At 42.5% G+C, this 18,189-nt stretch overlaps 1 protein-coding gene across 3 annotated transcripts in view; it reads left to right on the top strand.

Annotated features, from left to right (window-relative positions):
- Positions 1-6,701, top strand: part of Acer3 (alkaline ceramidase 3) — a 66,943-nt gene extending 60,242 nt beyond the window's left edge. For all 3 annotated transcript variants that reach the window (XM_075952393.1, XM_075952392.1, XM_075952394.1), the window contains 3 exons: positions 347-451; positions 2,711-2,756; positions 3,386-6,701. In XM_075952393.1, the coding sequence (XP_075808508.1) occupies positions 347-451; positions 2,711-2,756; positions 3,386-3,439 (205 nt within the window). In that variant the 3' untranslated portion in view covers positions 3,440-6,701. The remainder of the gene's footprint in view (positions 1-346; positions 452-2,710; positions 2,757-3,385) is intronic.
- The last annotated feature ends 11,488 nt before the right edge of the window (positions 6,702-18,189 follow it).

The following is an 18,189-nucleotide window of genomic DNA, read 5'->3' as shown; positions in this document are numbered from 1 at the left end:
AGTGAGTTCCAGAAAGTAGCTGTTCCTAAGTATTAATAAAGCACTACTTAAAAACAGTTTCCATGGCTTAGTGGTTACCTGGAACAGAATGATGCATTCTGGGTAAGACTATTCAAAACCTTTAATTAATTAAATACAGTAAAGTTAATAAGAGGTCAGTAAATTGTCTTCTACATTAATTTGAGTCATTTCTTCATGAACCTTTTGGAAGTATTGTTTGTTCCACAATACACTTTTAGAAAACAATACAGTGAGTGTACAGAACTTAAATAATTTCCATATTTTACAATATTTCAAAGTGTAACATATCTTCAGTTATAAAAGTGCCCTCCCCTTCTCCAAACAGGAACTTTCGAAAGAGAGCGCCCCCTATCCTTGGTGTCACGACACAGTTTCATGCATGGTGGCATATTTTAACTGGCCTGGGCTCTTATCTTCACATCCTTTTCAGGTAGGAAATAAAGGCTTTTTGATGTAGTATTGGAAGAGTTTTGCCTTTTTTTCTTTTTTGACTTTATGCTTCAAGAATGAAGGTGTAAATATAAAATGTTGGAGACAGAATCAGCATTTCAGCACTGCCTTTGCCACTGGGTGACCATAAGAATTCCCTTCCCAGCCAGATGCTGGTGGCGCACGCCTTTAATCCCAGCGCTCGGGCGGCAGAAGGCGGCCAATTTCTGTGAGTTTGAGGCCAGCCTGGTCTACAGGAGCTAATTCCAGGACAGGCTCCAAAGCTACAGAGAAATCCTTGAAAAAAGAGTTCCTTCCCTTCTCACATTATGTCGTGTGTGTCATGTGCATGAGATCAGGAGCAGCTGGAGCTGGGGATTCCCTCACGTGTACTCCAGAAGTAGATGGCTGACAGCTGACTAGTTCCATTTGACCCATTCACACCCAAGTCTCACAAGAGGGTGTGAGGGTGTGTGTTCTTAGAGTGCTCAGTCCAGACCTTCTCGGGGGTGGAAGGCTCCTTTTCCAGAAATAACTTGGTTATCACTTTGTTCTCTTTGAGACTGTTTATGATTAGACACTTTTGGCAAAAATGGGCAAGTCATACCTCCATAGCATCCTTTTCCCAGTTATTAGGCCTTATCTTCCTTCAAATCATCTATTTGTGATTGATTTAAAAAAAACCTTACTTTTATTTTGCTTTGCCTGCACATATATTTTTAGCTTATTTTACTATGTTTTACTGGCACACATTTCTGTGTGCCACGTGTGTGCCTGGTGCCTGCAAAGGCCAGCAGAGGCCATCGGGTTCCCTGGAACTGGAGCTGCAGATGGTTATGAGCCACCAGTGCTGAGCTGTCTCTGTTACCCCTTAAACTGTTTATGATGAGTTACATTTGTATTTATTCATTTTCCTCCCCGCCGGGTATAAGCTCATCCGAGCAGGGACTTACCTATTCTTTGCCACCTTTCAGATGTGAGAATAACGCCTAATATGTAGTCAGCAACCAGTGTATGTCTTTAATGAATGGATGTATACGTGGTCATGTCTTCACCAATGGCAAGTTAGACTCAGAATCTTTGTGGGAACAAAGTGAAATGTTTATAGGAAAAAGAAGCTCGGCGGTGGCAGCACACACCTTTAACTCCAGCACTCAGGAGGCAAAGGCCGACAGATCTCTGAGTTCAAGGCCAGCCTGGTCTACAGAATGAGTTCCAGGACAGCCAGAACTTTCCAAAAAAAAAAAAAAGAAGAAAGAAAGAAAAAAAAAAACTTTTTTGAACCAGAAATTCATGGTGGCTTGGGTCTGATCATGAGGGACAAGTGATGGAGGTTGAAGGTCAGACTATAGAATGGAAATCGTGTAATCGTGTATTCTTTAAGACCAGAAGGTGCGGGGCTGGAGAGATGGCTCAGCGGTTAAGAGCGTTGCCTGCTCTTCCAAAGGTCCTGAGTTCAATTCCCAGCAACCACATGGTGGCTTACAACCATCTGTAATGAGGTCTGGTACCCACTTCTGGCCTTCAGGCATACACGCCAACAGAGTATTGTATACATAATAAATAAATATATATATATAAAAAAAAAAAGACCAGGCCGGGCGGTGGTGGCGCACGCCTTTAATCCCAGCACTTGGGAGGCAGAGGCAGGCGGATCTCTGTGAGTTCGAGACCAGCCTGTTCTACAAGAGCTAGTTCCAGGACAGGCTCCAAAACCACAGAGAAACCCTGTCTCGAAAAACCAAAAAAAAAAAAAAAAAAAAAAAAGACCAGAAGGTGTGTGAGAAACAAAACTGAGGGACTCGTGTGTACAGGAAAATGTAGCACAGTCACACTAAGTTTTACAAATTTAACAAGTAGGTTCTTGCAACGTTTACATTCTTATTAGAAATACTAGAAAATTATGTTTTGTATTGTGGTCATGATACATTTGTCACTATTCCAATGCATTTAAATAGTGTAGTGTACATAAAACTGTGGTGTATTCCTGACAGCCCAGGGTCTGCCGTGTGCTCTGCTTTGCTGGTCTAACCTCAGCTCCAGCAGTGACTCACTTTAAAGACAGACACCAACGAAACTGTTACTCTCTGGGTTTCTCATGCCTTTATTTAATTAATGCTTCCAGCTGCGTTTGCAAAGGTGGACTTGTGATACCAACCACATGGGGCATTATAATGCGATGCTTGGTCTAAACTACAGACACCTGAAGTTAAAGTCTATGAGTTGATTTGTCTAAGAAATTTTTCCACTTTTCTTTCAGTTTATATACAAGAACACTTTACCTGAGATACAGGCCAAAAGTGAAGGTAAGTCTTGTTGTAAGGCAGGGTGGTGGTAGAGATGAAGTGGATGTGAGAGACAACAGAGCTGTGGAGCAGTAGAGGGCAGCAGACATCAGTTCTGAAGTGTTGGCTCTCCATCTCCTACTCTGTGATCTTAGAGAAGCAGCTTCTTTAAACCCGAGTTACCTCAACAGAATGGAGCTCTTGGTAGCTACATTACAGCACTATTTTAAGACTTGAAGATTAAGGAGCTGGGGAGATGGCTCAGCAGTTAAGCATGTCCTGTTCTTTCAAAGGACCCAAGTTCCATTCCCAGCACCCATGTCAGATGCCTCACAACCACCTCTAACTCCAGCTTTGGGGACCCAGTGCCCTCTTCTGACTTGCATAAGCACTGTGTTCACGTGTGTGTGTGCGTACGTCTGCCCCCCAGTTCCTTTAGGAGTTACAGATTACATGCCTACTTCATTTGCATAGATGAACTGAAAGTAGATTTTGAGAGCTGATGTCAGGAAGGCCCTTGCTGTGCTCAGGCTGCTCATACTAACAGCCTAATACGTGTTACCGTGCAGACCCCAGGACATGTTAATCCTCCTTCCTCTTCAGGCATAGAGCAGTCTCTCCTCTCATCCTGTCCTCACCTGTCTCCACAGTTTCTCTTTGGGATCTGGCCCATGGTCATGTTTGAACCTCAGAGGAAGCACTGATGAATTCTTCTATCAAGGAAATAAAAGCACCTGCTGTAGTTCTGGCAAGATGGTCCAGAAGTCCCCAAAGACGTGCACACTCAGACACCATGCCCGTCACAAGAGCTGGATGACTCAGCCGCACAGAATGAGCATCGGTTTGTTGACTGTTTAGCTCCTGGCTTTATCTCATTTGTCTGTAACCTAAGATGCTTACAGAGAAACTGATGGGTGTATATTTATATTCTGGAGTGGGAGAAGTTGGGCGTTTCTTAACAGGTTAACGGTCTGTGCTGGTCATTCATGGAAAAAGCTAATATTTTTTATTTTCTTTTTTTTACAAGAGTTGCATGTTAATTATACCTTTCCTAATTGTTGATTAAATATTGAACAAAGTCATTAAGGACTGACAAAATCCCATTTCCAGATGGTTGACTGTGAGCCAGTACTTAGCTGTGTCAGCTTTGATTTATATTATTATATTAACCTCACGTGGTTTTTTAATGTTAAAAAGGAAAAGAAAGCCCTGGCTGTAACTGTCTGGGTAGCCCCTCACTATCTGCCTTGGTGCTAGCTGGACCGCCATAAGCAGACTCCGACCTGCCAGTGCGTGGGCTCTGTTCTCACCTCCACCAGTTTGTTTCGGGCTCTGGCCCACAGTCAGTCAAGGGGCCAGCTGTCTGTCATCCGGCTGGGAGTTCTTTCAGGGCTCCTGTCTTTCACCAGTTAAAGTCTGTTGTTTTGCTTTCTTTGATTTTCAAGTTATTATTATTTTTGCATCTAGCAAATTTAACTGGTGATCTGGCCTACCTATATTCTGTATGCCAGCATAGTTTAAATGAAGTTACCAGGGAAAGTTGGACGTTTTTTACTTCTTGCATTGTGCAGTATTTTCCAGTTCTCAGAGAGGTCATGGCTATACCCAGACACCTGTGTCAGGTTAACCCTGTTTTGCATAAAGCTTATTAAAGTATTTGCTCCTTCATTTTTTGAGGAGAAGAAATACAAGTATTAAAACAGTACTGACTTGTAACTTCTGCAGCATCTAAAAATTTAAAAGTCAGTAATAGCAGTCAAGTCTCATGGGGAGGCAGATAGGTCTAATCTGAGTGTCAGGAAATTGCATTGATTGTCACAAAAATAAATGAAAGGTCATGTATCTATTGATTGCATCCTGAGCTAAGGCTTCAAAGGAAAAGTAGGGGTTTTTTCTCATGCAAAATTGATAAAAACAACTTTCCCATCTTTCCAATAGTCATTAAGAAGCCTTAGCCTGGCAGGGTGATGCGCGCCATTAACCCCAGCACTCGGGAGGCAGAGGCAGGCGAATCTCTGTGAGTTTAAGGCCAGCCTGGCCTACATAGTTCCAGAACACCTTCAAGGTGAGATCTCAAACAAACAAACAAAAAGTATTTGGTTCATTAGGTAGTCTTGGTACATTTTAAAGACCAACATTAAACAAACACACCTTTTATAAAAGCAAGACATGCCAAAACATAATCTAAGAGAACCTCAGTTGTACTGTCGCTGTAGGCATGGGTCAGAGTCCAGAGTGCACCCGCTGAGATGCCCAGGTTCCTGTGTACATGGATAGTGATGGAAATAGAGATCTTTCACTAGGAATGGGACTGGCAAAGGTCCTTGGCCAGCAGAGCCTCCATCTTTCTTGGCAATTAGAGAGGTAGGGCTTATTTTAAAGCACGCTATTTTGTTATGCTTATACCAAATTTGGAGAGGTTTCCAGTCTTCCTTGGGGTTGCTTTTTGTTTGTTTGCCTCTAGAACTTCCTGTTCGCCTACCTCACTTTACCCCATCCTCAGAGCTGTGGTCCCAAAACACTTTCCGAGGGGCTAAAGGATAATAGTCTATTTTGTGTAAATCTGTGCTGATGAAGAGTGTAATCCTTGCCAAAGAGAGACCACAAAGCTCTCTTCCTGTTGTTTCTGTTGGTTGGAGAGGAGGCTTTGGAGTTTTTGTTGTGGGGGTTGACTTGAATCCCTTTATCATAATGAGCTAAGTTTGAAACTGTCATATCCTAGAAGACACAAATTGTACATGATTAAAAATGCAAGAATTTGAGCTGAAGAGATGGTGTAGCAGTTGAGAGCACTAATTGCTCTTGCAGGGGACCTGGGTCTGATTCTCAGCACCCACATGGTAGCTCACAACCTTCCATCACTGCAGTTCCTACGGCTCTAGCGACCTCTTCTGGCATCTGCAAGCCCCAGACACACACATGGTACACATACAAGCAGAACATCCATACACCTAAAGTAATAAATCTCTGAAAAGTTGTCAGTGCAAGAGCAATATGATTATACCAGAAGTGGCCCCAGGAAGGACCTGAGTCAGGAAAACCAAAGCTATGCTTGTGTAAATTGTTCTGGGTATGGTCCTTTAGACTGCTAAAAAAACAAAGCAAAACAAAATCATATACACACACAAACAAACAAAAAATCCCAACTGATGGTTATATATTGAGATCATGGTAAAATACAAAAAAAAAATTTAGGAAAAAATCCAGTAGTAGAATGGATTAAAGGAAAGATACTATGGGTTGTAACCAGAGTACCAACAGTGCCAAAAGAAAAATAATGAAAAAAAGCAAAGCATACGGTTGTAATTACTGATAGATTTGTAATAGAGTTTATCTTTGCCTTTAAGAAGTGAAAGCATCCCGTTTGTTGTCTGAAGAGATCCTTTAAGTCCTTCAGCCTTTTCATAGCTAGGAGTAGGTGCTTGTCTTCAAGGTGTTCTTGAGGCTGTGGAGACACTGATGCTGCTTCCTTAGAATGACCCCCACAGGCTGTATCCGGTCTCCACACATCTAGTGCCCGTCTTTAAGAGCTTTAATGCCCTATCAGGTGCAGGGTCGCCAGAGAAGTAAGACTGCGGCAGTGCACTGAGTTCTAACCACAATAAGGGAGACTGTTTTGGTAAGACTTAATAATATGTCCTTTTTATTACGCAGAGTAAGTATACCCAGTCTGATGTTACTGCTTGGTGATATTGTAACTTCTATAATTTTCGTTATGGAAAGGAAGTTCAAGTTAAAGCTCTTTGGCAAATTTGTGCGTCATTCTAGATGTATCTCAGCCTCACTTGGAAGTCTTACATCCATCACTGTACAGTAGGAGCACTTTTATAGGAGGAGCCAGTCCAACAGAATTCTCAACACAGCGTCCAAAGAATTGGGTCAAAATAAAGCATTTTGATGCTGTTTTATTTTTGTTATCCTTGACCTTTTTTAAAAAATAAAATAAAGTTTTAATTTTTTCCAGTACCAGTTTGGAAGACAGTCCTTATTAAAATCGGTACGTCCCATGTGATGACTTAATCGGGCTTCCATGCTGTGATGTGTGGATGGTGTTCATTTCATAGACACAAATAGCACTTGAAGGGTTCATGAAACATTTGATAGGCAAAAAAATACAATTTTAGTAGGTTAGTAGGGAGTTAGGAGTACCTGTATTTATCATAAGGCAGTATGTATTTATCAGGTCTTTTAATATGTCTCTCACACATTCATGTTTACCCACATTTAAATCCGGCCTGGCATTGAGGCTGGAGTGGTAGATAGTTCAACGGCTGAGGGCACTTGTTGCCCCTGCAGAGGACCTGGGTTCAATTCCCAGTACCCACGGGTGCTCATGACCATTCATAGCTCCAGTTCCAGGGGATCCAATGGCTCTTCTGAGGTGACAGCCATACATGTGGTACACATACGTACATGCTGGCCAAACACTTGTACACATAGCATAAATCTTAAAAACAAAATTAGTCATACTAAGAGAAGCACAAAATAAAGGTTTTTAAATGATTAATGAGATGCTCACAGGCGTAAGTTCTTCCTCAGAATGAAAAATGACAAAGGAATTGAATGAAGACAGTTACCATGACACAGAATAGATTTAGTGAGAGGAGACAGTTCCAAGGTAAAGCTGTAAGGTAGGATTAGTTTATTTTCCTTTCTTGTTTAATAGTTAATAATCAAGAGAGATCACCTTCACGATGGGAAATTTTTAGAATGGGATCTCTTCTAGGCTGCACAATTCTTTTTTTTTTTTTTTTTTTTTTTTTTTGCTTTTTCGAGAGAGGGTTTCTCTGTGGCTTTGGAGCCTGTCCTGGAACTAGCTCTGTAGACCAGGCTGGTCTCGAACTCACAGAGATCCGCCTGCCTCTGCCTCCCGAGTGCTGGGATTAAAGGCGTGCGCCACCATCGCCCGGCTACAATTCTTTTTTTTTTCATAGAAAATTTCGTTCTGTTTGAAGGTAAAGAAGAAAAAGTCAGCAGAAAACACAGCCGGAGAATGCCTAAATTCTTTTTTTTTTTTAGAATTTATCTTTAGTTCTTATACAATCTTTCAACTTTTTGTTAATTTCTTACTCGTTTTTAACATTTCTTTATCTTAGATGTAGATTTAAAACTCTTATTAACTAGCCGGGCGGTGGTGGCGCACGCCTTTAATCCCAGCATTCGGGAGGCAGAGGCAGGCGGATCTCTGTGAGTTCGAGACCAGCCTGGTCTACAAGAGCTAGTTCCAGGACAGGCTCCAAAACCACAGAGAAACCCTGTCTCGAAAAACAAAAAACAAAAAAAAACAAAAAAAAACTCTTATTAACTGTAAATTAAAATTTCAGTCTTTTCTTTAGATGTTTTAAATGTTCAGTTAGGCCTGGTGGCAGTGGCGCACGCCTTTAATCCCAGCACTCAGAAGGCAGAGTCAGGCGGATCTCTGTGAGTCCGAGGCCAGCCTGGAAGCAGAGTAAGTTCCAGGACAGTCAGGGCTACACAGAAATCCTGTGTAGGCGGGGGACATTCAGGCAATGGGACACTCATCAGACTTCGTTGAAGGAACAGGGAGTGTTCATATCAGCTGGACTGTTCACATCAGCTTTCGGGAAGTCCAGGGCTCGCCACCATTCAGAGCAGGTTATAGTCAGCAACTGATACTTAGACGCATCTACCAGCCAAGTGGAAGCCGATTGAGATAAGTTTAAACTGGAAACAGAGTTAAAATTTAACTTAAAGAAAAAACCCATGTTGTAGAAAAAGAGCAGATAACGGGTATCTGTAAACAGAAGGAATAGACTCATACCTTTGAGTCCTAGCAAAAACTACAGATTTTGGTTAGAAGCATGTATATTTTTCTGCTGTTCAGAGAACCACGTCTGGTTTGACAGAGATGCCTTTGGCCCAATGAGAAACACCTTTAAGTTCATATTTAAATGGCAACCAGAATAAATCTAAAATCTTGAGCTTCTGACCCACATAGCAAGTAGTCATTGCTCTATCAGCTTATTAGAACTCCATGGGGAGGATTAGAAACATTTTTCATATCTTAAGTCATTTCTTTTAGACTCTCAAAGCTTATGAACTTTTATATCCTCAGGCCTTAAAACATTTTTTAATGAGCTTACAAGCTGGTTATAGATTGGTGAAAGAATCTGGATACCTTTTGCTGCTAAACTGACATTATAACTGCCCTAGCTGTTAATACTATCAGATATCTCCGAAGGATAAATAAAGTATATCTGAGTACAGACCAAATAATAGTTTTTAAATCTATTAAAAATGACAAGAACCAAAGTCTAGATAACGGTTAGTCATGCCCAGGTCTCCATAGCATTGGAGACAGAAATATCCAGAACAGCAACTGTCTAAGCCAGGCCCAGAAGGTGAATTTTTCCTTTTCTGTGGAAGAGGGACATGGAAAAGACTGACCTTGTTTTGTCTAGGCAAAAGTGGTGCAATCAATTCTCCAAGGTCCGGCTGTTTGTCCACAGTCTGGACAGGGTCCTGGCAGCTGGTGTTACACTGGGACATCTCGTCCAGTGGTCAGCGTCGTCATAATCCAGGTGGAGACATCATGGTGTCTATAATCTTCTCTGGAGACCTTGGGTTGATGCTAGGATCTCAGAGTCTCTGTCTAATATAATAGGCTTTTTAATTATTATTTTAAATGCCACATTCTGTAGATCTCTGAAGTATGAGGGCTGCCTAGTTATGTCTAATTAGACAAACTTTGTTTTTGTTTCAAGTTTGATTTTGAAAACATATACAGGGAACTAAATAAGGTTTATTTCTGTAACTAATCATATCGGTACTTTAAAGATGACTGACTAACTTGTATTTTCTGACAGTCTATAATAAGTTAGCGGCTTTTACAAGACTAGAACTCCACACTCTGTCATGACTTTGAATTAAAGCTAATAAAGAAACTGAATTAGTCATTCCAAGGGTAAACCCAGAACAAGTTTATATCTAATTGTTAATGCTGTCTCCTGCAAAGGCAAGGAACAGGTCCCAGGGTGATATGGGAACAGGAGGGAGTCTAAGGGCTGGCATTGCCCTTGGGCAAACTGAGACTCAGGCCTACCTTCCTGCTGATCTATGGAACCCATCTTAGCAGGTGTGTGCCAAGTTGACCTGAGAAAGCTGCCCTGGGCCCAACATTTTCCCCCTTCACAAGTACCAATGACAGGACTCAATCATGGGTCCTGTCTGTCCAGGGGCTCAAGGGGGTGATACTGGAACCTCAGTACCATCAGTTGAGCAGTATTGACCTGTTCTCGAACAAAAGCCATTGGTCTGTTGATAAGAAGCAGCTAATTAAGGGCCTGTTGGAGCTGGAAGCGGGGTTGTTAATCAAGGAGACCAGTTGAACAAGTTTTTACGTTCAGTGTGAGCGTTCTGTTTTCTGTCATTAGCAAGGCCATTGAATCTCTTAATAACCCCAGAGTGACTGACATAGAATCAGCATTCTTTCCCCAGAAGAGGAGGTCTAAACCTCTTAGTATTAATACAGAAATTTATGACTCAGTTTATCCAAGTAGTTTAAACCCTAACGATATAAAATATAATACATTTTATAGCACAGGTGTCTCACAGCCTTATAAATTTGTTTAAAAACCTAAAATCTCTTAAATGGCTTTGTGCAATATCAAAAATAAAGTACTTCCTTGGTCCCACCCTCGGCAGCACATACATAGCCTGACTTTTAGATCTCAGCTTGCTCCATTTCACTGTACCCGGTGCTTCTGGTGACGATCACCTGGCACTGGCACTTCTAAAACTATTAAGGTCCATTGTTGCAACTGTATATTCTCTGGGACTCTAGTCCTGTTATTCATTTGTAAACCTTAGCTGTTTTATTTTTTTTATGATCCCTTTATGTCTTTATAACCATTATCACCTGGGTGACTCTCAACAAAGTGTAGCAGGCCGAACAAGGTACATTTTGAGTATAAAAACATTGAGGTTAGCTAGGTGGGGGTGGCGCACGCCTTTAATCCCAGCACTCGGGAGGCAGAGGCAGGCGGATCTCTGTAAGTTCGAGGCCAGCCTGGTCTACAAGAGCTAGTTCGAGGATTGGCGGGACTGGCTCTAAAACTGCAGAGAAAAAAACATTGAGGTGTATTTTAATCCAAACTATCTTGGAGATCTGTTAGGCCCACTCCATGTGGTCATCTTTAATCATGTGGCAGTGAAATCATGTGGCATCTATTTTTTAAACTCTAGCAAAATGGCAATTTAAAATTTAAAATGGAATTATGCCTTATGATTTTTTTAATTACCCATGCATAGATTTTAAGTAAATAAAACACGGGTTTAACAGAGGAAGAGCCATAATACAATTTTAAAAAACAGCATATAGCAGTTTTAACATTATCTATACCAAAAAGTCATCTGAATTTCTGCTAACCCAAATTTAGTAATCAGAGCTCAGTGATAAAGTTTTGAAGTCAGACCCATAACAGCACAAATAGACCATTTCTGTCTCAGCTCCATGCTTGTAAAAAAACTGACATAGACACACTTTTTAACAAAACAAGCATATTTAGTATTTGCATGTATGAAAAACCACAACAAACATAGTTTACATCCCCTTTTGACCTTTTCTAACTTTTAATATACATTTAATCCATTTTTTTCTCTTTATTTCTTTAGTCTCCTGCTTTCTCCCTCGCTTTTTAGACAACATACCAAAATCTCTCTCGCTTTTTAGACAATATGAAATCTCTTATCGAAGTCTTTCTTGTGGTTCTCCTCAGTGGTGTATGATGCATGGCTACAATATTCTAAGTAAGAACAGAAACATGCATATACTATAACAAAAATAACTTTATTACAATATTATAACATGCATATACTATAACAAAAATAACTTTAAACTTACATCACATAAAATCCTGTACCAGTATGAAACATTTGAGACCAACAGTAGTTTTTTTATACATTAACTAATATTAATTTGTAATCTTCCCCTATAAATGATGATGGATATTTATGACCCACTGGATCTGAATGATCAAAGCAGCTCTGGTGGAGGGAAGTCTGGCTACAGCGCACAACACCTACATCCAGAGTCCTTGGCCCTCGGAGCCAAACCTTGGTCAGGTTTGACCGGAAGTTGAGGCACGCAGCCCCCAGGGCAGGCAGAGGGAACTCTTTCGCCAGCATGGGAGGGGGCAGTGTGGCCAGGCTTAGTGAAAGAAACCATCGAAAGCAGAAAATTGGTGAAGATGGAATTCAACAAGGGGGCTGTGTTCCAGCTGCAGTAGGCAGCGGAGCTTGGCAGCTTTGGCCGCATGGTCCTAGGGTTAAGGATAGAAGAAAGGGGCTAAGGACTTTGTCTCCACAGCTAAGGAAAGCTGCCGAAGCCAGGCATGAGTTGGGGTGTCCCTGAGTAGAGGGCTGGAGAGGCCACATGACACTGGGAAGTGGAAGCTTGAATTACCTTGGAGATCCTGAGATGTTGGAGATGCCAGAGCTGTGGGAACCTGCTGTGAGCTGCTCACAGAGAATGGAACCAGCCCAAGAGAAAGAAGTGTGTCGCAGTCAACAGAGCTGAAAGGAGTTGGAGATCTGAAGAGCGTATTGACGTCAGGCCTGCAGGTGCAGAGTTTGGAGTTTGTCCAGCTGGTTTTCGGCTTTGCTTTGGTCCAGTATTTCCTCACTATGTTTTCTTCCCTATGTTTTAGAAAGTTAATGCACATTCTCTGCGTTATATGTTAGAAGTATGTGGTCTGCTTTTTGATTTTGATTTTATAGGGGATTACAGTTAAGAGGTTGCATGAATCTTAGGAGAGACTTTGAACTTTTAGACTTTGAAATAAATTTGAGACTGTGATAGACTATGGGGACTTCTGAGATTGAACTGAATGTTTTGGGGTTTTTTTTGTTTTTTTTTTTTTGTTTTTGTTTTGTTTTTTTTGATTTTTCGAGACAGGGTTTCTCCGTAGTTTTTGGTTCCTGTCCTGGAACTAGCTGTTGTAGACCAGGCTGGCCTCGAACTCACAGAGATCCGCCTGCCTCTGCCTCCCGAGTGCTGGGATTAAAGGCGTGTGCCACCACCGCCTGGCTGAGGGACTGAATGCATTTTTGCACTATGATATGGCTACAAGCCTTTGGGGGCCAGGGAGTAGAATGTGGTGGTTTGAAAGAAAATGACCTCCAAAGGAAGTGGCACTGTTAGGAGGTGTGACCTTGTTGAAGGAAGTGTGTCATTGTGGAGGCGGGCTTATAGGTCTCATATATGCTCATATATGCACAGTGTCTTAGACTATTTCCTATTGCCCACAAGTCAAGATGTAGGACACTTCTCCAGCGCCATGTCTGCCTGCACGCCACCATGTCACGCCATGATGACAATGGACTAAACCTCCAAATATGTAAGTCACCCCAATTAAATATTTTCCTTTATAAGAGTTGCTGTGGCCATGGTGTCTCTTCACAGCAGTAGAACACTGACTAAGACATCTTTCCATCTTCTGAGTCTTCTCCACTTTACCTCTTCAAAGACTTGTTGCACAGGTTTTCCCTTGCTCGGTTAGAGTTACCCCAAGATATTTTATGGTTTTTTTCTGGATGTTGTGAGGGGTGTTATTTCCCTGATTTCTTTTTCAGCAGCCTGTTTATCATTTGTACATAAAAGGGCTACTGGTTTTTACCACAAGGACACTTGCTCACCTATGTTCATAGCAGCTTTATTCGTAATATCCAGAACATGAAACAACCTAGATGCCGCTCAAGTGAAGAATGGATAAAGAAAATGTGGTACATTTACACAGTGGAGTATTACTCAGCTGTTAAAAACAATGGCATCATGAAATTTGAATAAAAAAATGTCCTGAGGGGGTAACCTAGACCCAGAAAGACAAATATGGTTTGTACTCACTTATAAATGGATATCAGCTGTAAAACAAAGGGTAACTATGCTACAAGCCACAGATACAGAGAGTTTGGGTAACAAGGAGGTTCCAGGAGGGCAAGCTCATATCTCCCTGGGAAGGGCAAACAGAAGAGATTTTGTGGATGGCCTGGGGATAGGAACTTGAGGGAGCAGATTGGACTTGGATGGAGGGGGAGAGAACTAAAAGAGATGACTGGAAGCGGGGGAGGACATTTCCATATCAGGCAGAAACCTGGTGCAAGGGAAACTCCCAGGAGTCTACAAGGATGATCCCAGCTAAGACTCCTAGCAAGAGCAGATTCTCAGCCTGAACTGGCCATCTCCCGTGGCCAGGCAAGACTTCCAGTGGAAAGATGGGGGCACCAACCCAGCCACATAACCTTTTATACAGCCTGTCCTACCTATGGGATGTGCTGTGGTTAGGGTGGAGCAGAGATTGTGGGAGGGGCCAAACAATGACTGGTCCCGACTGTAACCCACGCCACGGGAGCAAGCCCACCCTTGATGCTGCCTTCAGGATCCAGAGGACAGATGGCCCAAAGACCTAGAATACAGCCAAACATGGTTACGGGAAGAAAAAAAGTCAATGCAATGACGGCCTAATGGTATTCTGCTATATGCATAGCTTGGTGCCTGCCCCAATTGTCATCAGAGAGTCTTCATTAGCAGGGGCCAATAGAGTCCAGCTCTAACTGATCCCCTACCAAGGGTTAGGTCAGCAGCCTCAGCGTAGTGAAAGGACTTAAACAATTCCTGGTCTAAGAAGTACGGAGCGAGTTTATACACGTACTGTTTAAATTGTGTTTCTTATTCTTTCGCCCGTATTGTAAGGGTTCCAGTTTATACACACATACATACAAAGGCAATTTTCCGGCAATGGCAAGTAACAGGGCTTGAATTTTCAGGGTCAAAAAGCAGATAAGAACTGTCCCAATGACACTACTGCCTGTGTCTTTATGCCCCTGCAGAGGCATGTTTAGGACACCCAGGCAGTGCTCAGATGCCATGTGTATAGGGGTCCCCACACAGGCCAGAAGAGGGCATTGGATCTCCTGTAGCTGGAGTCACAGGCAATTGGGAGTGGTAGTGTTGGAAGTCCTCCTGTTTATGTGTTGCTTTCATTGGTTAATCAATAAAGAAACTGCTTGGCCTGATAGGGCAGAACTTAGGTAGGTGGAGAAGACAGAACTGAATGCTGGGAAGAAGGGCGGAGTGAGAGATACCATGGAGCTCTTGCCTGAGATGGATGCTGGTTAGAATCTTGCTGGTAAGCCACAGTCAATGTGGCAATACACAGATTTAATAGAAATGGGTTAAATTAAGACATAGGAGTTAGCCAATAAGAAGTTAGAGCTAATGGGCCAGGCAGTGCTTAAATGAATACAGTTTCTGTGTGATTATCTCTGGTGTAAGCTAGCCGGCAGCCAGGACAGAACAAAGGGCCCTGGCTCTATGTAACAGAGTGGCCCTAAGTTGGTCCTTTGTAAGAGCAAGAAGTACTCCTCACTGCTGAGCCATCTCTCCAGCCTGAGTTAAGGCTCTTAAGAGGATACACTTGTGTGTGTATTTGTGTTCCTGGCTGATGCTTACCAAAACTGTTATAAGCATAGATCAGAGTCCAGAGGGCACCCGTGGGATTTCCAGGTTCTCTGTCCTGAACAAAGAATTGCACCAGGAACACATGGCTAGAGATAGAGATATTTTATCAAAAGAAAAGTAACTTCCCAGAATAGGAGCATGCTCCCTCCCCAAGGACTGGGGAAGGTCCAAAGTCCAGTCCTTAGGGGTGGGGGTGGGGGTGCATTTACAAAGCCACTACCTTCTCTGGCAATAAGAAGTCACCAGACTTTTATTGTGTGTGCTGTTTTGTCATGTGTAGCATATAGTTGGAAGGGTTCCCTGTCTTCCTCTGCTGTTGGTTTTATTAAATGTCTATCTATGCCTTATCCTCCTTCCTCTCTTAGAAGGGAATAAAGAGTTCCAAAGCAGTCTGTGAAACTGCATTTTGCTTTACCATTCTGATTTTGGACGCTGTTTACGTGCGCCTGACATGAGAGGCCACTTCTAAAGAATGCCTCTCTTTCACACTACTCCATTTGAGTACTGTTCAGCTGACTGTTATTCTGCATAAAGTATGGATAATAAAAACATAGTCACATTCCTTGTGGACAAGGTTACTACATGTATGACTCAGATTCTGTAGCATCAAAGTCAGATTAAGAAGGAAGCGATATGCCCTGAGGCTATAGGCTTTTAGGGCAGGGTTTTTAATGTTCATTTCAGGGATAAGTTGCCTAGCATCTCATAGGAGGGTTATCCACACCCCTAAGGGGCAAGACTGTAATCACTTCTTCAAAGACTTTGAAGACAAAGCCAAGCCAGAGGCTTTCAGTTCCCCAGTCAGGCCTCACACAGGAGAGATCTCTGCTGACTGACAGGCTATGGCCAATTCACCTTCATCCCAATGCCTTTGTTCTTCCTTTGTGGATTCTGCATGGACATTGCAAGGATTGGACATTATTACCCTCCCTCCCCTTCCTTTGACTTCCTCTTAACTAGAGTGTTAAATACCTACTGAGCAAACAGCATTTTGTCTGTGTCTTACCAGGGTAAACACCAATACCCTGTGAAGAAGTGAAAGAGGCATTGTTAGGGTTACCATGGCGTAGTACCTCGCCAGATCACAGCCAGGGAATTCTGCAGAAATCACACCGTGCAACAGATCTCATACAAGAGAGCTATGGGGGTGGGGGGTGATGAGAGGCCATCTTGGAGTGGGGAAAAGAGAGCGGGAGACAGAACGAAAGAGCAGGCTGTGCTGGCAGGGAACTTTTTAAAGGGTTCACCTTTTTAAAGGGTACATGTGTTGCATTTGGCAAGTGGTGATGACATAGCTGTAGTGCTGAGTCGCTGAAGGCAGGCGGGGAGAATGCCTGGTTTCTAACATTCCTCCCTGTTGTTTATTATAAAAGGCGATGGCGAGGCAGGAATGGGGCACCATGCTCTGGAGACTGCTTCCTGTGGTCTGGGGAACATCCTTGGGGACCCAAGGAAACTGGGATGCTGGCTGCAGTCCTGAAAGAGGCTGGACCACTTAGGCCAGCCATATTGACGCAGGTTTGGGAGTTTAGAGGAAATTTATCCAGGATGCACATTTGAAACTTTTAGACCCAGGGTCCTGGTAGCTGGGGGTGGGGGATCCCACCCTCAGGAATAAACAGAATAGGCAGGTGATTGTACTCCTCTGAAGTCCATTTGACCCGAGAGCTGGATTCAAGTTGATTCCCTGACACTTACAAGAATTTTTTATTACAAAAAGAGATAAGTTTTGGATACGCTAGTATTACCATGGATTTTGATCTGTACTGAAATCCACATTATAGAAAAGGCTGTGGATTCACACTTTTGAGTGATAATAGAAGCGTGGGGATGGAAAATGATTTGGGGTTAAAATTGTGATTACCTTTTCTTCTATCCAGAAAATTGGGTGTATATAGACTAGACAGATGTTTTTAGCACAATGAGAAACACTTTTAAGTCTATATCATCATACAAAAATCCATACTAATCTAAAATATTTTTTTAAAATATTTATTTATTATGCATACAATATTCTGTCTGTGTGTATGCCTGCAGGCCAGAAGAGGGCACCAGACCTTATTACAGATGGTTGTGAGCCACCATGTGTTTGCTGGGAATTGAACTCAGGACCTTTGGAAGAGCAGACAAAGCTCTTAACCACTGAGCCATCTCTCCAGCCCCTAATCTAAAATATTTTGAAGATGTCTTGTTGCTTTCTTGGTCTAAAAGAACCAAGTAAACTCAGTAGGACTGAGATGTTTTATAATTGCTGCTTTATGCCACGTGGTCAACTTTACATGGTTAAGTCACATGACATGTACCCTTTAAACTTAGTAAAGAGGGCCGCTAACCATGTGGCTACTTCATCCAGATGTGGTCATCAGCCAAGGTACACATGGTTGCTATTTTAAAACATCTGTTTTCTTAATAGATCTATCTATCTATCTATCTATCTATCTACCTATCTATCTATCTATCTATCTATCTATCTATCTATCTATTATCAAAAAATTAAATCCAATGAGAAAAGGGGAGATAGGTCACAAAGAAAAAACACCACCATAGGGAGGGTTAGGCACCTAATAGACAGGGAACAGTTTAGCTATAAGAGATAAGGACGAATAAGCAGGAACTCCACCCTAGGGAGAGTTCCAGTATCCCAGAAGCCATGAGGGCCGAGAAATGCTATGGGACTTCTTAGACAGCTCCTGGGGGAGGCAAGCAAACTCACAACGTCTTGCCTTGGAGGGCTCAAGGAGACAGCAGATAGCTCCAGTGGGAAGGGGGCAAGGAAAGGGTCACAGACCCAAGAGAGTGTAGGCAGCTCCTAGTGGAGGTGAGGCAGTCCCAAGAAGGAGCTGAGAGGCGCCATGAAGGAACAGAGGAGGATAGTGTCATGATAACAAGAATTTCAATCCGGGACATCCTCGAGCTGACTGAGAGGCTTGTGAGAGGGAACTGTCCCAAATCACAGAGGCGAGGCATGCCTTTTCA

Source organism: Microtus pennsylvanicus, chromosome 18 (genome assembly GCF_037038515.1).
Source record: "Microtus pennsylvanicus isolate mMicPen1 chromosome 18, mMicPen1.hap1, whole genome shotgun sequence".
NCBI lineage: Eukaryota > Metazoa > Chordata > Mammalia > Rodentia > Cricetidae > Microtus > Microtus pennsylvanicus.
Note: the sequence above shows the minus strand (reverse complement) of the source record. Positions and strands in the feature narration are given on the sequence as shown.